Genomic DNA, 26138 nt, shown 5'->3' on the forward strand with positions numbered 1-26138 from the left:
GAAATGAAGACAAGGAGGAAGAGGAGCGACGAGTGGACGATTGGGACTGGGCCGGCGTCACTGGCGTATGGAGGTGAGTGGAAGTGAGTAAGCCGTTGCGTGCGGTGAGCTGACTGATCTCTCCCCCCGCAGGCGCTGCGTGTGCTGGATGGACTATCGTGACCTTATCAGTGAGCAGGGCCCCATATTGTATACGAACGCAGCTGACTTTCTCACCGATCGCAGTGCACAACGTGAGTCCCCCACACCGTCATTTTAACTCGGGTCCGCTGACGCCCACGCCCTCGCAGCTCTCCACCGAATTCAGCGACAACATCTCGGAGGCGGTGCGCATCGTGCCGATGCGGCTGCGTGTAGCGTCGCGCTCGCCGTGCTTGGTGCCCGGGTACGCAGACCGCCCGACGCTGCACGTCGAGGGCGAGACCTCCGGGTCCTCGCCGAGCGGGCATGTGCGCCGCTTGCACGGCACGGTCGGCGTCGTCGCGGATGGGAGCGTGCGGTGGTGCCTAGTGAGTAGTTGGATCGAAGCACGGACGTCTTCGTCGATTCCCCAGTTTTCCCCTTCGCACTGTTGAGCGAGCTAATATTCGTACGCAGTACTCCACGGTGGACGGCGGCGACGCGGACGAGTGGGTGACCGAGGGTCTCCAGGTAGGCGGACTCAACTCAGCCATGGGCGTCCTGGGTATGTGGACGGGCGCGCAGCACGAGCGCATGGACCCGCTAGGTACATGTTCGGTATTTCGTGTGATAGTTACGGCGCGCTGATAGATATTTGATTGTCCGCAGGGCCATTTTGGGCTTGGAAGGTTGGCTAGCGAGCCTCGCTAGCCAACTTAGAGAGCCGGCTGTCTCGCTGACCATCTAGTTTTCGTTCTTTGTGTATTTCTTTCTGGTTTCCAGTGCATACGATCTAGCGACGCCATATCTGAATATTATTTCTTCGTAATCTACCTTTGTTGCCTGCCGAGGACTGATTCTACAATATATGTGGGTCTCTGAACCCCGGTTTCAACGAGGCAGAGACTCCAACTGAGAACTCTACACGTCCAAGGCCGACGAACGTAACTGCATTCGGGATTACGCAGAATATACGAACCCCGACCTGCCAATCGCCAAGATAGACCGACCGCTCGCGCGCCGGCGACCGAATCACCTCGCTGGCAATTCCATCACTTATACCCCCGCCAATCTCCTCTCCCCGTTCCATACCGATCCTGGGGCAAAGGGCCAGGTGCTGAAGCCGGGCGTCCCTGCTGCTGGTGTATGTCCCGGCCATTCTGCGGCGGCGCCATAGGTCGCGACATCATGCGCGCCATGAGCGAGTCCCCAAGCCCGTCATAGCGGGCTGGAGGAGGCGGCGGCGGCGGGATAGATGGCGGAGGAGGCGGGAGCGTCGACGGCGGCGTCGGGTAGGGTAGCGTCGGCGAGTGGGAAGAGAACGGGAGCGACGGTGAGTGCATAGGTCGACTCGGCCCGACAAAATTCGTCGATGGGATCCGCAGGGCTGGGCCTGTGGGTGGTGGACGCGGGGAAGGCGCGGGTGGGGAATTGTCTTTGGCGTCTTTGATCGCTGAAAGGCGGTCGGACGATGGGCGGGTGGACGGAGGAGCAGTAGCCTGAGAGGGTGTGCGTCTTGGGCCAGAGGGTGTTGCGGACTGGTAGTTCGCGGACGAGGGGCGTCTTGGGCCGGAGGGTGGTCGTGACGTAGAAGGCTCGGGCTTAGGCGGTAGCCACGGCGAGTGCGCCTGTGAGGCGGTGAGCTGTTGTGGGGCCGGGCGGCGGGGCGGGACATAATCCGCATCGTCATGGCCTTGTGCCCTCGCGGTCCGCTTGCGTTTAAGGTTGCTCAGCTTCCCAGCGGGCGGCTGGCCGCGGTCGGGCGCGAGCTTGGCAGGGTTGAGCTCCTTGATGAACGCGAGCAGTTGCTTCAGGACACGGGCATTCATGCGTATGTCCACCTCGTTCGCGCGAATCTCGCGGCGCATGGTCGCGATCGCCTCCGAGAGCTGCGCGAGCGTGAGCTTGTTCTTGTACACGAAGATGAGTAGGGTGACGGCCATGAATTCGACGGGGGACACCTTCTTCACGCCCGTCAGCCGGAACGCTTTGTTGTACTGGGAGTCTCGCGCGAGGAGCACGAAGATATGGAACGTCGCGTGCGCCTGGTCGCAAAAGCGTTCTTCAAGCTCCGCCGGTTGCCGCAGCCATTTCTCGACCTGCGACAGCGAGGCCATGGTTGCGAGCGCAGGCCACTTGTTCATATTGTACACCGCAGATGCAAGGCCCCGGAAATCTCCCGCACGCGCAGTATCCCAGTCGAGCGTTTGAGCAAGTTCATCTACCACGTACTGGTCCTGCAGCTCGCGGATGAACGACGCCGTCGGGCTGCTAATTGCCTGCAGTTTCTCTGCTCGTAGCGCGGTGAGACGAAGCAATTAGGATGACGACTAGTATAATGACCTGCCGGCGTTAGCGCCATTCCCATTTGCACTCGCTGTGAAAATTTCCGGTCAGCGATCCGCGAATACCGTCGGCATCAAATATGTTACCTGGAAGATCTCGCGCTCGTCGTCTTCCGTGAGGTCTTGATATTCCACGCAGACCTAACAAATCGTACACTCAGCTCTGCACATGAATTTGCTCAGCAAGCACCACACAATTTGCTTGTTAGAGAATATCTTCCTGTATCGTTCAGGAAGTAGTTTTCCCTTCGTTTTGCCGGTCTCCTTGAATACGAAGCGTTCGCTCGTAAATCTGGAGGTGGTACGTCATCAAATTGCCAGCAATGTTAAGATAGTACGTACGCGTCTTTATCTATGGTGACGACAAGACGATAAGCAACACATCCGACACCAGGAGGAGAATACTCACACGGTATCTAGTAATTAGAGTGAGCTTCCAACCGTCAACTTGTACAGCAGCACTCACCAGGCCATCCATGAATCTTGATACCATTTGACACGTCAATTCCTGCCCCTAGCATGAAAACCCAGACAACAGCGCACCTGTATATTGATGTCAAACGCTGTTTACCGTCAACGCATATTCGGCGTTCCGACCCATCATCGCCGTATTTGACCACTGAATGGATGTAAGGCACGCCACAGAGTTTCAGGGGCATATAACGCACCGAAAATGAGAGGAGGGATGTAGAAGTTGCGAAATATTGAGTCGATCAGGCCTTTCCAGCAGGCCCAACTATCAATCTTTGCCGTTCGAAAGTCAACAGAGGAGAACACGCACCTGTTTGTTTAGTGTCGTTCCAGACGACGCCTAAGATGATGGCAGTCAGTAGAGTGGAAGACTAATCGTGCATATATCCCCCATGCATCCGACGACGAAACAGCCAAGTTGGTTAAGGACAACATCTTAAGACTACACCAAGCCTCCTCAACCATGCTGCAATGTCGCCTCTTGAGGTGCCCTACATCACACATCGTGACGCAGGAACACCTTCCATGATCCAGCGAACCCTATCCGCACGCGTTGTCAATACCCAAGCCACCTGGATTTTGCATGCTCTGCATGGACGCTTTAACGAAGTCGGCCTCTACGTGAGATCGCATAGGACGTGTCGAGGGATCCGGAAGACCTTAGATGATTCGAGAAGTGGTTCAACACTTGCCTCGCTGGTAGTCTGCGTTCAAGTCGATGTCACTGAGATGCAGCTGGTCTGTACAAGAGATGAGTATCTAGATAAGACGGCAGATACGATGACGGACCGTATAGGGCCTGTGTCGTGTATGTGGTCGTGCGGGGTACCTTCAGAGCACCTTTGATCTTGTACATATCCTTGCCGTCAGCGGTTTTGCCCTTCTTCCTTGAGGAGATTAAGGAAGAGAGTGGGATCTCCTCCTCGTCGATGTCCGTGAAGTCCGAGTCGGAAGACATGGTGAATGAGGGGCTTCAAGAGATTGTGGTGGTAGGAGGAAGGCGTAATGGGCGTCAACACTCCACAACGGCTTGGGTCTTGACTTCGACACCTCCTCTGTCTCTGGTGTTCTCGGCGCAATACCTTCTGGACTTGCGTATATTCGGAACGTCTACTGTAAGATTAGATTGGTGGGGGTGTCTGCTCCGACTGCTTCAAGTCCTTTGCGAGTACCCGCAGTTACAGGGTACGCTCTGTCAAGAATGCCTCTGCCATCTCTATGCCTGGCCTAACGCAGCATCCCAACATAACGCAGTTAATTCCACTCGTATTCAGGCCATTCCTGCCAACGTTACACTGTAATTCAAAGATTCTCAAACTACTTCATTATCTGCGCCGCAGACACTCAGCCGGAGTGTCTGCTGCACGAACCTGTTTGGGTGAGTATTTCTTAATCTTTCTGGACTCTTGTATATTATCCCATGCGAACTGTCCGAATGCTTGCATGTGTGCGATGCATTTCGCCGAGAAGCTGTCTCGCCGCTTGGGTGGCGTCCATCGTCAGTGAGCAATATCCGCCCGCGCACACAAGGCAGCAAGCTCTCAGACACGCGTCCAAGAAGGTAAAAGTGTTGCGAGTTACCATGTTCTTCCGGCTTACGATGCGGTGTACGAAACAACGCGTTCTCGAGAGTTGGACGCCTGAGTATGACTTTGTGCATTCGGATAATACACAGGACCAGTTCTACTCTAAAACTATATCTGTAACTCACGAATGACTGGCGCACTTCCGCCGATTTTCAGATTGATATCAGCCCTCGTACTTTTTCCACATCATGAACGACGACGATTTCACGACGCCGGTCAACAGCCGGCAACGGTTCACCCCTTCCGTGCTACGCACACATGCTGGCAAGCGTGATTCCCTCGCCGCAGAGCTCGAACGCGGTGAGCCCTCTCCCCGCGTTAGTCCCAGCACGCTCATCGCTCAAGCCAAGACCCGTCCGTGCCCTCAGACCCCCAGCTTTCGTCCTCAAAGCGCCAGCAGCGCTCGCAGGCGTTCACGTCAACCATGGTGCACGCATCGCTAGAGCGTCAGCTCCTCGCCGCGCAGACCGCCAAGACCGAGCTCGACACGAAGCTGCGCGAACGCGATGCGGTTGTCACACGCCTCCAGAGCGATTTGCGCTGGCTCTCTGAACGCGAAGCGGCCGAGAAAGAGGAGAAGGAAAAGGAACGCGCTGAGCGCACAGAGGAGAGGGTACGCCACCGTTTGTCCTACACCCGAATATCACTTAATAAATTACGTCGTATGTCTACAGACCAAGTACGAAAACGACCTGCGCACGCTCCGCAGCCAGTTGAGGGTGTTGCAGGAGCAGCACGAGGACCTCAAGTCTGCGCACGATGCCCTCGAGAGGAACACTGACCACACGATCGAGTCACAGAAGGCCGAGCTTGCAGCGCGTGCCAGGCGTAGTGCATTGCTTGAAACCGAGCTCGTGGAGGCGCATCGCGTCGCCGAGGAGCGTGCGCAGACGCTGGCTGGACTGCAAGCGCAGCTGGACGATCTTGCAGACGCACAGGACACCTCGATGCAGCACACGTCGGACGACGAGGATTGGACAGTCGTCCGCGCAGAGCTGCACCATCAGGCGGAGTACATGCGTACGCTCGAGGGCGCGAACTCGCGCATGAGCACGGAGCTCGCCGCCCTGCGAGAGCGTCAAGCCAGTGTCGAAGTGCTGAAGGAACAGAAGCGCGAGCTCGAGCGGAAAGTCAAGGATGCGGAGAACGTGCGTGAGAAGGTTGCGCGGCTCGAGGCCGAACTTGAGGCTGCTAGACGGGAAAGAGAAGAATGGTATGAATGTTTTTGTATCTGTGTTGCTCCGTACTTATTCTTGTGTTTCGTATAGGGCACAGGAGAACGCACAGCCTTCGACGCCGTCGAAGACGCCCGTATCTGTCACACAAAGTCTTACTAACCTTCGTTTGACCTACGCACGTTTGCTTGAAGAGCACGGCTCGAATCTCGCGCAGTTGCGGCGGCGCGAGCTCGAACTCTCCGACGCCGAACGGATCGCCGAAGAGACAAACTCTGCATTGGAAAACGCGGAGGCAGAGGTGCGCACGCTGCAGACGGAGCTGCAGCGTGCAGAGCACAATGCCGAGCTGACAGATCGTGAAGCGGCGTTCCTGCGGGCAATGGTCACGAGCTTCACTGCTGAAGAGGCTACGCAGGGTGGCGTTCACGTCGAAGAAGCGTTACCGAATCGTGTACAGCACCTCGAGACGCTCGTGGCAGACTACAAGAAAACCATACAGTCGTTGACGAAGGAACTTCGGGAGCTCGGTGACGAGCCCGGCGGCGCGCACGCTCGACATGAGCTACAGGACGAAGTTGAGCACGAGAAGGCTGCCCGTGCTGAGGCCGAGAAAGGTACGGCTACACAGCGCGCCATTTAAGTATGACACTGATATACAAAACTAGCTCAACGAGACGCCGAGGTGGCAAGCGAGAAGCATCTCGAGCAGATCGAGGAGCTGGAACAGAAGCTATTCGACCTAGGGGGCGAGATAGGCGCAGGCAGACACCTTCCGCCCGGCGTACGCGTACTCTCTCTGCGTGATAATCCCGCACAACAATGGCAAGACCTCAGTCAGGCTGCGATGGACCGACTGAAAGGAGAGAACGAGGCGTTGCTAAAGCGACTCAAAGAGCTCGAGGCTAGCGGAGCCCGCAGTGGTCAATCCGGGGGAGAGGAACTCGTGCCACGCGAGAGCTTGGAGGTAGCGAACAAGGAGAAGACGCGACTCGAGGACGAGCTCAGGGCAAAGGACAAGCGGCTTATGCGGCTGCAGCAGGTACAGTTTCCCCATCTCGTCGTCTCCAACGTGGTGATCTTACTCTAGTCGACGTGTCACAGGTCTTTTCAGCAAAGAGCACTGAATTCCGCGAGGCCATCGCTTCGATCCTGGGTGTGAAGCTGGCGTTCTACCCGAACGGCCAGGTACGCGTCACCTCACAGTTCGATCTCAACGCCGCGTTCGTATTTCAGCCTACGGGTGCAGCAGGCGATGGCATGAAGATGCAGCTCATCGCACAGGGCGATGGCGGTCCCGAAGATCTCCCGCAGCTGATGCACTATTGGGTCGAGAAAGAGCAGTGCATCCCGGGTTTCTTGTCGAGCATAACACTGGAATGCTACGAGAAGAATAAGATGGAAAGGGAGAGAGGACAGTAATGGCTATCTTCGCAGGGCTTGATGTCTCATAGAGGATGTTAGCTGCATACACAAATTGATTGGTACTGATTTTTGTTACGTGTTCATTACTGAGATATTCTCTGTTCGCTTCACAGAGAAACACTCATGTACTAATAGCCCGGGTCACTCACGAAGATCTGACCCGGTGCCATGTACATTTACTTTAACCTCTTACCGGGGAACTCGTCTTGCTGTACTTAGGTCGAGTGCAGAAGAGGTATGTATGGCTAAGCACATACTGAACATCACACTGATCAAATGTCGGCATGGTATTACAAGGCAACCACGTCGGATTATGTACTCTGCCGTGCCCCCTTCCTCCAGCAAAGCCTTCGCTGCACCCTTCAAGTCTTTCAGGTCCAGCAGAACAGGCTTATCACACCTTGCTGTACTTCTGTAATAGTTGGTTGAACTCTTTCCGAGTCTCCGTCTATGAAAGCCCATCAGCTGTAAGTGTTCTAGTACGACGGTCAAGGGCAAGATCATCGTCCACGGATCCTCGCCGCTTTTAAGGAGAAATACAGAAATAGAGGAGTCGGGCGCCGGAGTTAGCCGAGGTCATTGTGGCTATATAATGAAGCTTGCCTTCGAGTACACTCGGTTCAGTGCACTTCTGGCGACACTAAGACCAACAGGCCGCAAGAGCCTTATACCGCCATATACCTCCGAAAACATCGTCTGCAGCTGCGGCTTCGCATCCACCTCCGCGTGGCGGAATTGCCTTAGCACTTCATCCTTGAAACGCGGCAGAAGTACCTTCTCCTTGTCCGCGCGTTCCACCAATCGTGCGCCTTGAAGACAGTCGAAAGCGCGAGATAGAATCGTCCAACCCCTTGCACTCAACTTCGTGTCGCTGGGTACGCAAACAACTCATTCGAGAGGTGCCCGACACTGCGAAAGGTGAGTCAGTGATACGGAAGCGCCAGCTGTTCACAGTCGTGTTATTGCCTTAACGTCATCGCGCAGAGAGAGCCGAAACCCTGGGCTTGGTAAAGTGGATATACGCAAAGTCTGGAAACACCTCAGCCATCCGAGTCTAGGACAAGGCATACTTGAATCTCGGTGCGAGGTCCTGAATTCGCATCGTCAGCGTGATGTTGACGCGCACACTGACGGTTGTACCATACTAGCTTGGAACTCGTGCGGCGGCTTGTTTGACACAGAACCGATCGGACAGACACCCATTCGCGCCGTGCACTTCAACACCGTCGAACCTTGCATTATGGACCGCATTAGAGCAGCAATCACATACAACAAAACGTATTCCTTGATTTCTGTTAAACCCCAATATCAACGGGGAGTCCGGGATAATGAACATACCCTCCTCCGTCAAGGGATGCGGGGTATTCGGTTTTCATTCAGCTGAACGGCCGATGCGGAGAGAACGGAAATCCCGGACCTCCTCTAGCACTGGAATGTTTGTTGCTCATTCTGGAGCCCAAAGTTGGATGCAGATGTACGAGACCTTCGCATGGACAGCATCGCATTCCTTTTCACCCGCATAAACCGGAGACTGTACGTCGGCAACAAAGCACAGTGCTTTCATATCCAGTACTCAAGGATTCACCTACAGAATTATAGCCTGCCGTCTCTGGGCGTCCAAGGGTGACGATTGCTGAGAGCCTGAGAGCGACGCTGGGAGGAAGATGCGTCGGAGTCCAGCGCTTGTCACCGGTACTGTGTTCCACCATGGCCATCTAGTGGCCAAGCTTCTCAATCTGGGGTGTCAGTTGGGTATTTGCGAAGTTATCGTTCTTGATGGTGACTTGCCCTTGTTGCGCATCGTCTCACCGCCATCATTGTGGAAGCCTACCGCAGCTAGCTACAGGAGACGCATATGAGCGTGATGCTTGAAGCGGGAAGTGAATTGACGAACATTAATATTGTTGTCATTGGATATCGATGTGGAGCGCTCAGTGATCATGGTAAGTCATGCCCATGCTGGCCCATATAGGTCTCGTTGTCTGACATCTCCCCGACTACTCAACAGTACTTATTGTACTCCAATTCCGCATATCAACCATGGTGTAGGCCTGTGCTTCTTGCAACGAGGAATACGACTTTCCTTCCTCGCGCTTCTCGTCCAAAGGATGCCCACCACGGTTCCCACATGCGGAAGGCGGCCTTCCCCTTTCGTCTACGCAGCTTTTGGTCATTGCCGCTCTGGGCTGAACTCGGGTTGTCCGCCCACTCTAATTACGCTCTGCGATATTTTTGCTGTTCTGCGGAATTGACGTTCTAAGCTTGCGGAATCATTCTAGACAGACCCAAACAATTTGCGCGCTGGTTTCGAAGTGACGAAGATCGATAGAAATGATGAAGCAGAGCACGCACAGGTGCGACGGCCGCATCTCTCAATCACCAGTCCCGCTGCTTACGATGTGCAGAGCGGTATCGATATATCGATATATTGAACGTGTCATTCGCACTCCGTCCTTTCGTCCTAAATCCGACTGTGCAGGATATCTTTTCCTCTATCTCTAGCTCGAGGCTAGCGCTCTGTGCATTCAGAGTTTATCGGTGCCACCGGTGCGCATGGCCAGCTCGATATCTGTGGACTCACAATAGGATATATGCGCCATCTGACGGTGGCAGTACCCTTTTGCACCAGTGAAGATGGACACTCGTCTGGCATGAGTTTGTCTATAGTAGCAGGCTGAAATGGGCGCGCGGACCCATGGACAGCACCTGGAGCACGACTGTCGGGAAACTGGCGGTACAGCGTTATCTCAGGTATGATCAACACTCGAGTCCGTTTCGAATAATTGATTGTTATCACGAGGAGGATTTGTGAGTCTTCAACTGTGATCTTATACATGCTACCGGAAGCTTGGCTTGTGGTCAACGCAGGCCAATGGCACTTGTGGAGCTGTCATCCTCTGCGCATGTTTTCTTTTTGTGTGTAGGCTGGTTGCGTCATCCGCCTGCTATCATATCTTTAGGATGGTAGCAGATATTCTTACTACCCCACATCGTGTCTGCGTGGAAGTACTTAATGTGACGTCGGCGGTGGCGGTGGCTCGATCTCGATATGCTTCCGTGACGATCTGCACGATCCCGCACTTCATGAAGTACGTTGCATTGTTTCTATAACTGCACATCTGCATCCTTCGAGCACGACGAGGTGACACTTTAGATACAGCGGATTCGCTGCTCTCTGCGGCTTCCATCTTCATTCACGGATTCGACATTCACTATCGCTTGAGTTTCTGCCTTGTGTTCCCACCTCTTCTTGATCTGCGTGCCTGCTTGGTCCTCATAATTACTATACTGCTGCATTGGTTGGCGGCGACGACGCATCGCAATTTAGCCCAGCCAGTCAGTCACGCGCGAGATGGGCTTGCATCGATCCCTCGTCTGTGGCCTCAATAATATTGTTCCATCTGAGTCCTCGAAGTGATCGTCTTACTCCTCTTGTACCGTTATTGTACACTGCGACATCATGAGCGATCGAGAATCGAAGATCTCGACAACATCTTCTGATGCCCCCAGCGATGTTTCAGAGGGGGAAATTCAGGCGAATTGGAGCCAAAGGCCGCACGATGTAAGTTTTGCTACAATGTATTATACAACCCAGTAAATTTTGCTGTAGGGTCAAGTTGAGGTAGTTCGTGGTCCGTATAAAGGGCGGAAGGGTGTCGTTATAAGACGGAAATCAACTCTTGCCGTGCGTTACTCTTGCTTCCAGAGTCAACCTTGTTCAGAGCTATGCACTTAGGGAAATCACATATCATCGTGGCGCTACATGGTCAAATTGAATGCCACATATGATGAACATGGCGTCGTTGTTGTTCAAGAGGAGGATCAGGTGGTGTTTTTGCATGTCTATCTCAAGCCTCGTTCGCGAGCTTAGCTTGAAACAGCTGGTAATGAATGATCATGGAGCTGGTTGCTGAGTTAGTGCCACTAGCATGACATGACAGCTGGCAGGATGCCTAGGAAATACTACACTCGCTAGTACGGTGAATGCCCATATATGTACATCCTTCTTCGAGAAGGTACAGGAGAAAATTCACCCAACAGTGATATTGGCACCTCCCGCACTTTTGTGGCTGGAAGAACCGTCTTCTCAGCCGCCCGCATCTGCGCAAGTGATTCAGCCGCAGTAGGTCGGTATTCAGGCCGGCGCCGTGTCATGTCCTGCAGAACAGCTAGAACTTCCGGAACATCTTCTTCGAATTTCTGCAATGAGTGAATAATGCCGGTTCAGTGGGAAGAACTTCGGAACAGTGGAAGTAAGTCTGTCTTACTTGACACCATCCATATATCGTGCGTCCGGTCTGATAAACATCCGCCGCAAAAGGATCAAATGGGGTCCTGCGTTTCGTCTCCGGTGCACTCTGCTCTCTCGGAACTGGCCAAGTTCCTCTGCGACTCTGTGGGTCTGAGTCTGCAGAAAAGTTGACAGAGTGCCCAAAATCGATCACTGCATATTTTACAGGGAAGCCATTGCGCAATTCAGGGGCCAGAGTGCCATAATTTCTTGACGGCGGAACAACGCCCCAGAAGTTCATCAGCACGTTCTCGTGAGAAATGTCCTATAATATGTTTTTATATGGACGTAGCGAGTATCCGAAAAGGAGTAACTTACAAGGTGTGCAATATTATGGCGATGCAGGAAGGCGACAGCCTGAATTGGAAGAACATTCAACAAGGCACCGGTGAGAAAGGACAACGGTATTCACTAACGTCAATCAATTGCACTGCCCAATCCAAAACTTCACCGATGTTGACAAACTCCGGGTACGTGGAATCACTCCATCGCGGCATAACAGCGAAAGTCCAGCCGGAATGTTCAATAAACTCAATAATAGGCACTGTAGCGGTCATCTGTTCGGCGCATGTGGCGTCCGAGTTCAGATACTTCAGTATTTGAAGCTCGTTACTCGGGTTATCACCGTAGCTGACAGGTTTGATAACTACATCTCGGTTTTCTCTGTGTTGAAATGCGTGTAACTGAAATTTCTTCAGTTCAAAGAGTATAAGACTTACCGGTCGCGAGCGCCCCAAATCTCCGCGTGCTGCAAGAACGGAAGAAGAGAATACATTAGCCCATCTCAAGCAATCCAGAAGAGTACCACCTCATACAAAGCTTGCGAACAGTGGTTTCTTACTGAAATTCTCTCGAACTCCATATAAATCAAAACTGTTCGCTGCGGGATCCGTATCTTCGCGAGCCTTGAGCCCATGGCAGCCTCGACTGACATACAAATCATAACCCTTCCTAAGAAAGAAAGGGCGCAATATTTCCCACTGCCACCCGAATCCATCCTCATCGAGTGCTTTACTCTTCCATAACTCGATGGAGGTCGGCAACGCAGCATATTCCTGCGGCAATTTTACAACATTAGTAAAAATAATACGCCAAGCAGTTCCTCCTACCTCCGAGACATCAGTCACATTCTCAGGTTTGTCTAATAGAGTGCGAAGTGGTGTCCATCGAATGAGGAAAGACAGAATGCCGGCAAAACCCCACGCTGAAGTACAATATTGTCCCACCTATAAGGCACAGTGAGCATACAATTATAATCACGCAGTCGGAGGTTGTGCACTCGTTGCGGCAACGGCGTAGTTGCATCGGTGGTGGGAATACACTTCTGAGCATTGTCATGACTTTGTGCAGACTGGATGAGGCCCACTGAGCAACATGATGTAAGTATTTCTGAGCTATATGATGAAGTTCAACATAGGCTTACTCAAATCAAGTTGAGACCACCCTATGGAGGGAGTTGGGAAGACGAAAGACGTGAATGATTCGGTCACGGTAAATATGGAAACAGACGCGCGTGCCTCCTTGTGAATTCCCCACAGTTGCTCTTCAATCCCCACCTTGCCCGACATTTTTCAAAGCCTCTCGCAGCTCTTCTTCTCACCCATTTCCATCTCTCGTGAAGATGCTGTAGGTCGTCAGGCTCACAGTCGGCATTCGTTTCTAAGCTACCAATAGTGTGGCCGAGGACGGCGCACAAATTCCAATGTACAGGATATCGGATGGCGAGGGTAAAGTATTCGAATATACAGAGGACACAGAGGTATACGTATACAGTACTTCATCCATTGAGAATGTCTCAGCTGGAACAGGTTGACGAGGCGCTCACACGACTGGCCATATGTCCGACCCAGTGTTTTATTCGGTGGAGTTCTGTGCCGAACAGGCCGACTACTCTAGCTCTCCTCATCACATACAAGGCTTGACCTATAACTACCTATCATCGATAATCTGTTGTACAACGTCCACGCGTTCAATGTGAGCATGTTCTGCACTTTCCTGACGTTATGAGCTTAGATGACTTCTGCAAGTCTTTGCATGCTCTACGCAATACCAGTTCCCATGGACAGCCCAGTACTGTGAGGAAGCTTCGCAAATCTCTTCTGCAGCTGCTCCGCAGCCACATGACGATTAAGTGTCTTATTTCTACCTACCGGGAGTCAACCAACACAGACGAAGAAGTGCTCGGTAAGTACCAGTGATCTACGCGCTGCCCCGAAGGCAATGAAACATGCACGTACGGTAGGCCAATATCACGAGCTTGGCCTCTTCCTCTACCGTATGACTCGCTCATGAACCAAGTCTCCAGGAATCACCTTGAATAGAATCGGTAAGCCCACAAGAGTTCCAAGCACTTGACAGCCCACGACATAAACGTAACTTATTGAAAAGATACCTCGGCCGCACAAGGACAAGACGGTTGGACCAGGGAGACTGAGGTTTAGTGAGTCATGCTCGAGCTAATACACGCGCTCGATAAGCCGATCGACGATAAAGCTCAGGCACACGAGCCGTACATTCGAAAAGGCATGCACAAAGAGCGATTGTACATCCCCGCGAACACATTTGATTGAGAGAACGCGTACGGTAGGCCGTTTCTGAGTCAACCTGCCACTGACATCCGCGGGATCGCCAGTACTATTCCCGTTGAAAGAGAACCCCTGGAGATTCTGGAAAGGGATGAAGCTCATCGCAACGCTGGTGTTTCGGCATTGCATGGAAAATTTAAGTCTAAGAGGCTTGCACTGTAGCTGGGACAGCGCGATATCTTCATTCAGTGTTATGTCGTCAAGATGACAGAGTTTGTGAGTGCGTTCGCAAGGCGACTGTTCACGAGGATGAGGTCGGCGTAAGACAGAACGATGCGGCGCGATTGGGTAGCGTGCTCGAGAATATGTACGTGCAAAAGCAGAGCAAATCACGTCGCTTTGGGCGATCTGCCGAAGGTCGGGGAGGAACACGTATGCCGGACTAGTGACCTCCAGGGAGCGCGTGGAGGACACGCGCGCAGGTGCCTTCTCAACAAAGAAGTAGAACTTGAGGCATCTGTTTGAATCGTCCAGCTATACTTCCGGGGTGGGTTGGCGTATAGCGATGGAGTACAGACTGCGGGCGCGCGCTGTAAGGCTGATTGCATCAGTCGTGGGCAGGGGAGACGATGGCATCAAGAACGTCCAAGCAGTGAGGTCGACAAAGCTCATCATCGAGGATATTGCAATCCGCGATATACCTTCAACGACACGCCGATTAGATTGCACTGCAGCGCCGCCGTTGAACCGGCGGCTTTGATGTCGATGTCGTAGACCAAGAGTCTACTATTATTAGTCGTTCCCCATCTAGCACAGCGCGCTGCACAACTATCCACATCCAGTCCAAGTTCGCTCGCCAGTCACAATGAGCCGCAGGTCAGACCGTCTCGCTTGGCGTTCAGGCCCTCGACAGTACGCCCCGCAGCGCGCCCGGTGACTCGGGCGGAGTTGTGAGGCAGAGGGGAGGCGGCTTGCGAAGATGCGCGCTAGGGATGGGGGACGCGCGGTAGGCGTGCGTCTTTTCCCTTCGGCTTTCTCAGCTTCCCCTGCCTTCTGTCCTTGATTCTTGCCTTCTATTAGTCCATTTTCGAGTTTGGGCTCTGCGGTTTGCGGATGCCCGGTACGATCTTCTTTAGGCCCCAACGCCCCATGTCACTGCAGTGCAGGGCGAGTGCCTTCGCGCCGTCCCTGCGTTAAGGTACGTATTTGGCGTATTCAGTGGCGACGATGGGCAAGACTCGTGTACGGACATGTTCGAGGAGGTGCACTTTGTTGTTGGGAATTGGAGATTCTTCTCTCTCTCGTTCTCATTCTCATTCTACACGCGAGGAGCATCGTCAACATTGAGGTCCTGTGCGCACGCGGGCCTCCGTGCTCGCGAGGGGCTCCTCCTAGTGGCACGTCCCCTGAGTGGCGGTATGCGGTGCGTGGTGTATGGTGAGACGTTACAGCACGATTATTGACGCTGGAGCTATCGACTTCACCGACGTGTGGCGAAAACATAACCGATTGTATTTATCTCGAATGTAGCGATGTCGGATTTAATCTGTACACAAGCATCAGTGCACGGTGTAAGAAGTTTCAGAAATGTGACATATAATGAAAGACTCGGGCAATCTGCTGTTCTACATCTAGAATAATCTTCATCGGCACGTTGGGGGGGAGATTCTCCCGCCGGTGTTTTGCACCTTGGTGGGTTGCTATCATGGTGGGATGCCGGTGAGCGTTAAGTTCAGGAAAGCACAATGATCACTCGTGTTCCGAGGCGCATGAGTGAGCATTTTGCTTTCCTGACGCTAGCTGTGTGCGTAATTGCATCGTCGTCAGATGACACGAAAGTTTTCCTACGTCCATGTCTCGTCGATGGAGCTAACCCGGAGCTTCAACATAACATCACGCACATCTGACCAATGAGCATCCTGTAGAACGGCGTTGACGCCAGAAGCACTTGGACTGGCAATCTCGGAGCACCAACAAAATGTTGTTCTGACCTCAACGAACATCCCAGCTCGGGATTATAAATGCGGATTAGCATCTGAACGATTCGGACGTTTATACGATGTAAGATTGGTTAGAGTGCAAGGATAAAATTACATCAGCAAGTCGTTGAATGGCTTCGCGGCCACTGTGAAGTCACGGTTGGGCTTTGCGGCAAAGTACGCACACATATGTGGCACCGGTATTATATGAGGTGAAGGGTATCTTCAACTATTAGAATGCGGTATGGTTCTGGCGAGGCGGGCGTGGATCTGATTTCGAGGACGAGCCCAACCACGTAGAGACGCAGTTCACTCTGGCGGCCACTGAGGCTCTGCAAAGTGGAAAGCCGGGCTCCTCTCGTTCGCCAGCATAAATGTTTTTCTCCGGCATAGTTCGTGCGAGCGGCTTGGCTAGCCACTGCAAAAAGTGTAGCTGTTGGACTGCATTTTGCAGCAGCTGGTGTAGAGGGGCCCCAGTAGAGACAGGCTGTGAACGACGACGAATATGCCAGCACCGGAACAGACCCGGTAGCCCTCGTGTCGGGCTATTATAGTCTAAAGGGACAAACTTGGAGCTAATCGCTGCAATGGCTTGAACCTGAGAGAAAAACTTCGAGCGTGACATTAGACAAACGATGACGCAGAAACGCTGAAAAATGGAATAACAATAGAAAAATCGATAAAACGCACCGAAGTACGTCATCGACGGCGCAGCACAGCAACCTTGGATAATGGGTTTGCGAGGAACACTGCGTGGCGTGGAATACGCGTAGAACAATGCACAGGTTGCGAAGCCGATGCCTCCAAGCACAGATCACGTGACAAACGCGTCGCGCTCCACTGGCCACGGCATCTTGCAAGCGCCCGCAGCCGGCCCAGCATATAAGAGAGCGACTTACCAAGGCATTCCCCCAGTTCCTTCCACTACACCCACCACCACCACCACAACCACAACCACCAAATCTACCCCAATGCTCGTCGACATATCCCCACTGCACCTTCCGACCACTTGGCGGCCGCGTCCTGCGCCAGGATCGTGCCCGCCGTTCGCTCGTGGCCCGAGTGAACTTTGCCAACTGCACTTGGACGCAGTTCGCCGGTTGCCCCTGGAGTCCATTGCCGTGCCGCAGGAAAGTTTCAAGTCCCCTTACAGAGTTGTTATAGCCACTGACGATACTTCTGACTGACCAACAGATGGCGAAATGGAGCGAGGCTGGACTACCGCGATCAGCCATCTCCTGCACGCCCCACGAGTCACAGAACAGTACACGTCCATTGGCCGTGGGACTGACAATGTCTTTCACGTCACGCCGCGTCTTCGTAAGGGGCGCACATTACCCCTTGCCTGTTCCAGCCCTCGCCATTCTTCATCCATCTCAATCTACCCAGTCCGAGGCCAAAGGCAAGCTGGGAGAGAAGAAATACGCCCCAGCAAGTCGTCCAGACAGTGTACTTTGGGTTCGAGAGTGGTTCGGACGTTCCACTAAACAACCAAACCTCTTACTCTCGTATGGAGGGGGCTCACGAGCACGTCATGGAAGAGACGGGACTGTTAACAGTTCGTGTAGCCTGGACAGTACGTTTGCTCTTTCGATCTCCCATCTCAAATGCATCCTGACAGGAAACAATGACGTTTGAAGTGGTTTGGTTGCGAACAGGTAGAAAAAGACGTGGCCGTGATGCAAGGAGATTCCCACGTCACTCGCGAGCAGTTGGCTCGCAAAGTGTCGAAGCTGCTTGGGGATTTCTTTGCGGTACGTTCTCTGTCGTCCTGTGCTGTCTCTGTTATTTACTTTGTAGCCAAAGGTGAAACAGGTCGGACCCCCTGATGGCCTTCAGCTCATTGCCCTGCATTACATGCAGGCAGATATATTTGAGCTCGAGCTTCATTGCATGGCCGAACCTTCCTAGAGCTGGTCTCTTGGCAATCCCTTCGGTCATAGCATATATCCCACCTTCATTTCGCCCTTCTACCATGTATCAAATCGAGCTTCATTGCAAGGCTGAACCTTCCTAGCTGGTCCCTCGACACTCCCTTCGGTTGTATCACATACCCCACTTTCCCATTTGCACAACCCACCGGTGTACTTGTAGTGCGCCCCCTTCTCACCCTTTCCCCCACATCGGTGGCGGTCATGGTGAGAAGAGGGCGCACTACATGAGGGCCTCGTGAGATGGGAAGGGAGTGGGTGGATGGTCAGCGTTCTCGGGTGGTGCTGTCGTGAGCCGTTTTGGGGGTTGCAAGTCCTGCCCTGGGGTTTTGGCGGAAGGACGAGACGGGAGACGGGCGTACGGCGTCTGTGGGCGGCGGTGACGACAAAAAATGAGGATCCAGATCCCCGACCGTGGAATGCGCGCACCTCGGGTGAGTGGTATGGCTTACGCGTCTTGTCGCTGAGCGTCCGGTGTGTGTACCTAGGCCTCTCTCGCTCTCTTTGTACCAGCACCCCGCTAGGACAACACCAGCACCCCGCTAGGACAACACCGGCGCCCTAGCGTTCTACCGCATTCACCGCCGACAGGTTCTTCCTCGATGACGGAGAAGCTCCTGGGCTCCGTCCGCAACCGTTCGAGAGCACCGTCCCTGCGAGTGGCCCCTCAAGCGTCATGGTAGTTAGCGCGTTCCATGGGGATGAAGTCTCTGCGTGGCGCAGCGGAAGATGAAGAGGGTGTGTACAGGTTCGAGGAGCCGCGCGCGACGATGGGCCCAGTGCATTGAGGGGTCGCGGGAACTTCGAGCGAGCAAGCGGTGCCTGTCTCTCCTGTGGTAGCGTATCCATTAACTGGCAGTATATTGTGTCGTTGTGTTGGGTGTTGTGCGTGCTACGAGACATCAGTATGCAATGACGCTAATACACGGTCGAGTTCACCGTTAACGTCCACCGTGCTTTCTCCTGAACCTTTGGCCTAGCGCATCGTTGCAGATGCGGTCGAACAGCAACCCTACCTGTGCCTAGTGTGAATTTACTCATGGTTGTGCTCCGCCTGTGTTTTGTTTCACGCGCTATATGGATGCAATGCACCGATGGTAAATGAAAAACGCACAGAAATTTGGGTTGCTATCATTGGATGGGATCTCTACCAGAATCGTGCGAAGAGCGCAATCATACCGCTCCAGTCCCGATCAGCGGTCAACGCCCAGACTTGCATACTCTCTGCGATGAGTGTTTCCGATGACGAGGGTTGGAGCGAAAGCACGGGATTAGATGCAGTTGGGGGGTATCAGAATTTTGAGAGCCCCACAGCTCGCAACGGCCTTCCAATCATCGGATACCTCTGAATCCTTGGAAGCTTCCAGTCTGCTCGCTGCAAACTCCAACATGGCTTCTCTGCGCAGAGTTGGACCTCCAATTCATCCAAGCTGTATGTCCACAAATAACAGCCAAATTTTTTCTGCCCGTAATACTCGGCGTGAAATCTTGTTGATCACAACTGTGTCCTGTTAGCCAATATGGAGTTGATGCTGTGAGCAATGCGGCCTTAAGAAAACAACTCTATGGAGAACGCACTGGGCGGGGTACTTCGTTCTCGTTCCTCCTTTCTAGAGCTTGACTGGTAGATCAACAATTCTGTGTTTTTCTGCGCGTTCATTTCTATTAGCTCCGTGGGTGTGTTCTCGAGCGTATCCTGAACTGGGAACAGTGTATGTGCTGCGGCCTCCACAACCACTGTCGCATCGCTATCCAAATCGCACTTTGTGGTGTCGTCATTTGTAACTTTAATAGGGAATCGTCAGCTTTTATGGACAAGAAAACAGGGCCTAGTGGTGTAATTACTTCGACAGAAAATGATATCCTTAGGTCGAGCCGCGGTCCCATCTGTATGTCACATTACAAGCGTGTATGCTTTATGGATTGTGAACAGCGAAGACAGAAATTATCTGACAACGGCGCAGGATTACTGCAGGTAGTTACGGCACGCTCCACCCAGAAGTAGGAGTTAGTAGTTTGAATGTAGCGAGTGTCGATTACCAGCTGTGTCGGCGGAATACCAGAGTTGCCTGATTAGGCATGGTCGGTGACGCGGCGCTGGCTGCACGTCGACGGGCGCCCAATTCGACACAACACAGCCAGACTGTCTCTCTTTACCCGAGCTTGGGACTTTCTGTTGCAACCATCGCTAGGTCAACGACGACGAAACAACGACCAAATCCTCCAGAGACTCTCCGTATGAATGGCAGTTCTTCCTCTTTCCTCTGCAGGTAAGTTGTCATTCTCTCTTTCTGCAATTCTTCCACTTATTGTCAGTGGATCGCGCGGAGAATTGGGACGAGGACTTTGAGCTCCAGCAGAGTGGTCAATCTCGTGCCGACGCACACCCGGAAATGCGTCTCATGGACGTCACTAAATCGCCACTGAAAGACAGGAAGAATACCGTCCAGCACTGTGCAGACGCGGGACCGTCTATGCCCATCAGACGTTTCAGCGAGCAGGTAGAGAACTGGGACGACGATTTTAGAGATAATACAGATTCGCCGGTCCGCCGCTTGTCGCACCAGCGGCAGGACGCACAGGAGGCCGAGAACTGGGATGCTGACTTCGAAGAGGATAGACACGGGCAGTCCCCTCCACGGAAAGGGAGCCGACAGGATACGTGGGCCTCGTCTGACGAGGAGGATGATTACAGGTTTGCGGATAGAGAGGAGGATCGCACAGTCACCTCTCGTACGCGCGGTGCTCCCCTCACCATCCCTGACATTCCTCCAGTTCCACCACTCCCATCCCCATTTCCTCGCTCTCCCACCGTCTCTGTTTTTTCTGTGCCCCCATCGTCCCATGGTCATGATGCGTACTCATACTCCTCGACTGCTCCTCTTGCCCTTCGACCGACCATCTCCGGTGGTAGCTCTGCGTTCGCCCTCTTGCCCCCAAGTCCGCCTATTCACCGCGAACGGCGGAGGCTGCGCAAGAAATCCCGTCCGACTCCACATACTAACGATATATTTGAGCTTGATGATCGCGCGGAGAATTCTGTTCCGCGTCCATTGCCGCCATCTCAGCCGTCTACGCCAGAGAAGAAGCCCAGCCCAGGGCTTCCGTCTCCTGACGATTCTTCCGCTGATCACCACCCATCCACGTCCACATTACTGAAGACACCGCTGCTCTCACGCATCGGTTCGGTAGGCAAGAAGTGGAGCACAGCGCGCAAGAAGCGAGCGAGTACCGGCCCGTCCGAGGTTACGCTCAGTGAGCAGCGCGCGCACGAGCACGATGCTCCGCCTCGGCCACCTTCTCAGCTCTCGTCGTCCCCACCGTCCGCCAAGAGCAGCTGGTTTTTTCGAAGTGGTGGCGCAGGCCCCGGGCCAGGCTCGCCACCCGCCCACACGTCGGCTCTGAAGCATGAATCCAGCATGGACAGGCTCCTCTCCCTAGCAGGCCTCGACCGCGTTCCTCAAACGCCCTCGCGCAAGCGGGACGAGCGCGCTGCAGGAAGTCTCCCCCGCGAGTTGCGCAGCGCCGCGAACGGGAACGAGGTCCGGTCGGCGATGCTCTTCGGTGGAGCGCGCCGGCCGGTATCTATGCAGGTGACAAACTCTGCGAGCTCTAGCTCGAGCTGGGGTTCGAGGGGCTCAAGACCGCCTGTCCCGCGCCATGCGTCGTATGGACGCAGCATGGTCAAGCGTCCCGCAACGGCTGATAGCAGGTCAAGCTCGAAGGCGCGCTCTGTCTCGGCATCCGCCTCAGCCAGCGTGGAAGACCTGGACGTCAACGAGATGCCAGCAAGGATTAGTGAAGGGAAGAAGGATGGCATTCAGGCAAAGGGTAAGGGGAAAGAAAAGGAAACGGAGAAGCACCAGGGGAGCCGTAGTTTTATGGGTGGAATGCGGCGACTCAGCCTGGTAGGCAGCAACAAGCACTGGCGGAGCAAGACCTTGATGCAGACCCCCGACCGCAAGGAACCACACACACCTTCAAGCCCGAAAGTTCGGGCGTTTCCCGACGAGGATCAGACTACTCCGCGCCCACCGTCGCGGGTAGTGCGCCGCTCGCAGGACGCGCTGCTCCCACCGCTAGAGCTCCAGCCCGCAGCACCCTTACGCCTTCCACCGAGCGTGTCGGCGCCTGCGAGTTCGACCATTGAGTCCCTCTTCCACCCGCATCCCTTCCTCGAAGCCTCTCGTTCCCATCCAGCGTTGTCGGCCAAATTTACCGCAGAACCCCCACTGTCTAGTCCTCCACCATCACCTTTGGCATCGCCACCTAGACCGAAGGTCCCATCCTCGCCACCGCAATCCGCTTCACTCGGTCGTGCCGCGCAACCGCCGAAGGAGCAGGCGAATAACAATTCGATGCCTCCCCGGCGCAATTCCCTGGGCGATCTCAAGATACCGGCGAGGATCAGTCAGGCGCAGGTCAGTCTGCGTCGTGACTTGGGAATGGTGAGGGAATTTGCGGCCAGCATTGAACGTAAGCCTTTGATATATTATTACTATGTATCATCTAATCTTGTTAATCTTTTGTTTCAGAGCTCAAGCAGCTTCAAGACGCGTACAACACCCTCGTTGGCGAAGTTCATGAGCTCATCGAAAGTTCTCAGCCCGCACCATCTCGCGCCATCTCCCCCACGTTCTTCAATCTCCCGCAACCCATCTCTCGCATGCGTTCCAGCACAAATCCAACGCCCATTCCGCAATACAACCGTCGCGAACTTAGTGTCGCTTTCCAGCTCATCGAGACGAAATACCAGATTCCTTGGGAGTGTGTGGAATTGCTCATCGACCTCGGCAGTGGCGCCCCCGTTGCTACCATATCTCCTACCCCGTCCTCGCAGTCGGTTCCGCCCATGACATCTCCCGCCGCCACTGATCCTAAGAAGAGTCGTGAGCGCGCAATCACGCTGGCCGGAGACGAGTCTAAGCCTGCCGTTCCATTACCTGCCGACACCTTGACGTCGCCTATCGCGAACCCGCCTAGCCCTGCACAGTGGCGCGCATCGACTGGTCGGCACGACCTGACTCAGCGCCAGTTACTCCTGCTCCGTGAGTTGCTCAATAACCCAGATTCATCGACGTACCTGAGCGCGGAGCCGCACATATCGGAAGAGGAGATCGACCGCAATTGGCGATGGGGGGATGCCATGAACAGTACCATCACCCTACCGAGCGAGGAGTCAGTGCAGTCCGGGTCTGGCGCATTGAACGGCAAGAAACGACGCCTCGGTATGCGGAAACTTAGGGATATTCTCAAGTCCTTGAAGAGAAGCTACTCCGAGCGGCCGTCCCCACTCCCGCCTGTTCCTGTGTCGTCGACGTCAATTCTGGCAAGCACCGAGTCCTCTCTCGACCTACCCCGAGAGCATCAATCTGACTCCGTTCAGCGACGCCGCGCGAGGACCAGTACCGGACCAGAGTCTATGAAGTCCTCTCGAGAACAGCACCCTAATTCGCCGTATGCCACGTCTGTCTCGCTCAAGCATCGGTCATCGCCTCGCCGCCCGTCCCTAGCTTCCATCTTCCGTCTCGGCCAGAAAAGCAAGTCCTCTCAAAGTACGGGACAATCCTCTGACGATCTCAAGCACCCGAGCAGCGGCTCGGAGCATGCAAGTAGTTTACGGGTTGCGGATGAAGAGGAGGACTGGGATCGCGTCGAGGCGATCTCAGAGATGAATCACGCAGGACGAGCGCCTTCAGACGGTGCGGCGACGGTGAGGGGAAAGACGCACCGGTCGCCTTATTCGCAGCATCACCAAGAGCCGTTTCCGGGGGGCTCTCCGTCTGTGTCGCAGACATCGCTGAACGTGCAGCCGTCCCCGCACAGAAGTGCCCCCGCAGGCCATTTCCATTTGCTGCCTACGCGGTCGCCTAAGTTATCGAATGTCCGGGAACTCGCTGAGCACGGTACGCCTCCAGAGCCACGGCCATCGTCAAGGAGCACAAACCACGCGCCCACACCCAGTCCCAGTGCGAGATATAGGCCGTTTCGCAGCCGCATGAGTGGCCCGTCGGGGTCTGTGCGTTCGGCGCCCCCTCAGGTGTTGGCGCACCACGGTCCAGGTATTATACTTGGTACGCTACCCGAGTCGAGGCTGTCTATGACCCCGGAGAACATCCAACCGTTGTTGGAGAATGCGCGGGAGGTGCATGCACGGTGCAGCGAGTGCATCATCGAGCTTCAGGCTCTGCTGACTGTGAATGGTGGGCCGGCTCAGTCGCAGATGCGTTGATATCATGGACTGCATGTCCGTCCGTTCGTTACCCAGACACTCAATGTGTTTTTTTTTGTTGCATTTTGCTGTTGTCAATTGGTTGTCAATCCACTTTCTGCTCTGCTTTCGCATACGTTTTGCCGGTCCGCCATTGCAATGATGTACATCACGCATTTATATGTCATATAATTATCCCCACGTCAGGCTATACGATACCTTGCAGACACTGTTATTTAACAGTCTCCTGTACCTACGCGATACTCTAGAGAATGGAGACTCAGTTGGTACTCGTGTAAATGAAGCTCAAATGAAGCTCAAATGACTCGAATCAGTCGAAGCTTCAGTAAACTTGCTCATGATCAGCGCACGGACGTCTTGCTTCCGCTCTCGCTGCTGGCCGACTCCCACCTTTCTCTCTCGCAGATCTTATACTAATCCCCGTTACCCTGTTGCGCCGATGGGCAAAAACAAGAAGGCTGCGCTGCCTGACGAGGTACATCTCGTGTTGCCTTCACACCCCGAAAGAACGCCGGGCTCGGGACCAGCCATTGTCGACACGCATACCCATCTTGTCTCAACTTTCTCATCCTACCGCAGCAAGTACCGCTCGGGCAAGCACGAGACTATCCACGACTTCATCCGCGAGCTGTACAAAGACCACAGCGTAGAGGCGATCGTGGATGTCTGGTGCGAGGCGCCGGTGCGGAAGGTATGGCGAGAAATTGCAGATTCGGCCTTGACGGAGGAGGACAGGGAGCGAAAATGGGGTAGATTGGAATATTGGTTCGTTATGGGTACGTCCTCTCCAGCATTGCTCGCTCCCCGGACGCTTCACCTGTACTGCGACAGGTGTCCATCCGTGCGTATCTTTCGTCCTGACGCTGAGTTGACTATCTGACAGATTTGCAGCCATGAGGCCAAGTTGTACACTGATGAAGTAGAGAAGGAGATGTACGCATTCCCATTGCGATTCGCTCGCAGTACTAACCGCGCATTTCCTCAGAGTAGACGCGATGTCCCATCCTCGTTGCGTGGGATGGGGGGAGATTGGCTTAGATTTCCACTACGATAATTCACCCCGAGATGTCCAGCGATCCGTCTTCGCTCGGCAGCTGCAACGCGCAGTTGGTCTTGGCAAGCCGCTGACAATCCACACGCGCGAGGCAGAAGAAGACACCGAGCGTATATTGAAGGAGCACGTACCGAAGGACCATAAGGTGTGTATATCCACATCCGTGTAGGTATCTGCAGTCTGACTAGTCTCGCCGATAGATCCACATACATTGCTATACCGACTCTCCCGAGTGGGCGACGCGGATGCTAGATCACTTTCCTAACCTATATATCGGGATCACGGGTAAGTTGACAATCCTGTCTTTGCTACAGTGTGCCCTGAACGAATATGTGTACAGGTGTCATTACATACTCGACGAACCTCAACACCTCTGCCGTGATTCGTAATATGGCGAGGCTGCCGAGTCCATCCTTACGTATCCTTCTCGAAACAGATGCACCGTTCATGACGCCATCGAACTTGTACGGGACGCTCAAGAATGTGAGGGGAAAACTACCGCTATCACACTCTGCAATGATACCATGGACTGCTGAGTTCGTAGCGACCGTAGCGAATGGTGCGGAGGGTGCTGAGCAATGGGATACAGAGCGAGTAATGTCCGAGGCGAGGGAGAATGCGCGCAGGATGTACTCAGTGTAGATATAAAAATGCATGCATGTTGTTACTGAGTGGCCCCCTTACGCTCAAATAAGGGTTCATCCCCGGTACTACTCTGTAACAACATGGAGACGACAGGCTCACAGTAGGTTATTGTGTCAGGTTCATGCTGCTTCTCCTATGCTGCTCACGATAGCTCCGTAATAATTTCCCAGGAGGCAAGTAGTTAAATAGAGATGGCAACAAAGAGTGACCCCTCCGCTACAGCCCACACCATCGCGCGCTATTGGATACTGTCGTTGACAAGTCCACCAGGATAACAGCTCAGAGTGCTCTTATGTCCCAACACTTCTTTGCGGCGCGATTTCCACTCTTGAGATTTATCTTATTCTAATTCTCTACAT

The 26138-nt window shown here is 53.9% G+C and overlaps 9 protein-coding genes across 9 annotated transcripts; 6 read left to right on the top strand and 3 right to left on the bottom strand.

Moving 5' to 3' along the window:
• Nucleotides 1-148: 148 nt before the first annotated feature.
• SCP_0800010 (hypothetical protein) lies at nt 149-818 on the top strand (the record flags this gene model as incomplete). The annotated part of the gene is made up of 5 exons (XM_027760596.1): nt 149-170; nt 226-233; nt 291-509; nt 598-727; nt 790-818. 5 exons carry the CDS (start codon nt 149-151, stop codon nt 816-818), a joined length of 408 nt encoding a protein of 135 aa, XP_027616397.1.
• A 354-nt stretch (nt 819-1172) lies between these two features.
• SCP_0800020 (hypothetical protein) lies at nt 1173-3894 on the bottom strand (the record flags this gene model as incomplete). Its single annotated transcript, XM_027760597.1, has 12 exons — nt 1173-2410; nt 2464-2497; nt 2553-2606; nt 2661-2757; nt 2808-2817; nt 2875-2881; nt 2932-2947; nt 3009-3084; nt 3134-3184; nt 3247-3276; nt 3629-3676; nt 3726-3894. 12 exons carry the CDS (start codon nt 3892-3894, stop codon nt 1173-1175), a joined length of 1830 nt encoding a protein of 609 aa, XP_027616398.1.
• An 816-nt stretch (nt 3895-4710) lies between these two features.
• On the top strand, nt 4711-7119 carry SCP_0800030 (MAD-domain-containing protein; the record flags this gene model as incomplete). The annotated part of the gene is made up of 6 exons (XM_027760598.1): nt 4711-4822; nt 4891-5135; nt 5197-5735; nt 5791-6314; nt 6366-6739; nt 6802-7119. 6 exons carry the CDS (start codon nt 4711-4713, stop codon nt 7117-7119), a joined length of 2112 nt encoding a protein of 703 aa, XP_027616399.1.
• Nucleotides 7120-10582: 3463 nt separating this feature from the next.
• On the top strand, nt 10583-10993 carry SCP_0800040 (hypothetical protein; the record flags this gene model as incomplete). Its single annotated transcript, XM_027760599.1, has 3 exons — nt 10583-10684; nt 10733-10807; nt 10859-10993. The coding sequence occupies 3 exons, from the start codon at nt 10583-10585 to the stop codon at nt 10991-10993; spliced, it is 312 nt and encodes a 103-aa protein (XP_027616400.1).
• Nucleotides 10994-11094: 101 nt separating this feature from the next.
• Nucleotides 11095-12981, bottom strand: SCP_0800050 (hypothetical protein; the record flags this gene model as incomplete). The annotated part of the gene is made up of 9 exons (XM_027760600.1): nt 11095-11322; nt 11391-11678; nt 11732-11770; nt 11830-12076; nt 12133-12161; nt 12229-12468; nt 12523-12639; nt 12693-12778; nt 12837-12981. The coding sequence occupies 9 exons, from the start codon at nt 12979-12981 to the stop codon at nt 11095-11097; spliced, it is 1419 nt and encodes a 472-aa protein (XP_027616401.1).
• A 4446-nt stretch (nt 12982-17427) lies between these two features.
• SCP_0800060 (hypothetical protein) lies at nt 17428-17828 on the top strand (the record flags this gene model as incomplete). Its single annotated transcript, XM_027760601.1, has 3 exons — nt 17428-17493; nt 17558-17671; nt 17724-17828. 3 exons carry the CDS (start codon nt 17428-17430, stop codon nt 17826-17828), a joined length of 285 nt encoding a protein of 94 aa, XP_027616402.1.
• Nucleotides 17829-18515: 687 nt separating this feature from the next.
• SCP_0800070 (hypothetical protein) lies at nt 18516-18889 on the bottom strand (the record flags this gene model as incomplete). The annotated part of the gene is made up of 2 exons (XM_027760602.1): nt 18516-18740; nt 18788-18889. 2 exons carry the CDS (start codon nt 18887-18889, stop codon nt 18516-18518), a joined length of 327 nt encoding a protein of 108 aa, XP_027616403.1.
• A 1201-nt stretch (nt 18890-20090) lies between these two features.
• On the top strand, nt 20091-24080 carry SCP_0800080 (predicted protein; the record flags this gene model as incomplete). Its single annotated transcript, XM_027760603.1, has 3 exons — nt 20091-20118; nt 20165-22324; nt 22384-24080. 3 exons carry the CDS (start codon nt 20091-20093, stop codon nt 24078-24080), a joined length of 3885 nt encoding a protein of 1294 aa, XP_027616404.1.
• A 439-nt stretch (nt 24081-24519) lies between these two features.
• Nucleotides 24520-25776, top strand: SCP_0800090 (Deoxyribonuclease Tat-D; the record flags this gene model as incomplete). Its single annotated transcript, XM_027760604.1, has 6 exons — nt 24520-24856; nt 24912-24921; nt 24972-25013; nt 25066-25279; nt 25335-25419; nt 25475-25776. The coding sequence occupies 6 exons, from the start codon at nt 24520-24522 to the stop codon at nt 25774-25776; spliced, it is 990 nt and encodes a 329-aa protein (XP_027616405.1).
• Nucleotides 25777-26138: the final 362 nt, after the last annotated feature.

This window comes from Sparassis crispa (assembly GCF_003851025.1).
Source record: "Sparassis crispa DNA, contig_000007F, whole genome shotgun sequence".
Taxonomy (NCBI): Eukaryota; Fungi; Basidiomycota; class Agaricomycetes; order Polyporales; family Sparassidaceae; genus Sparassis; species Sparassis crispa.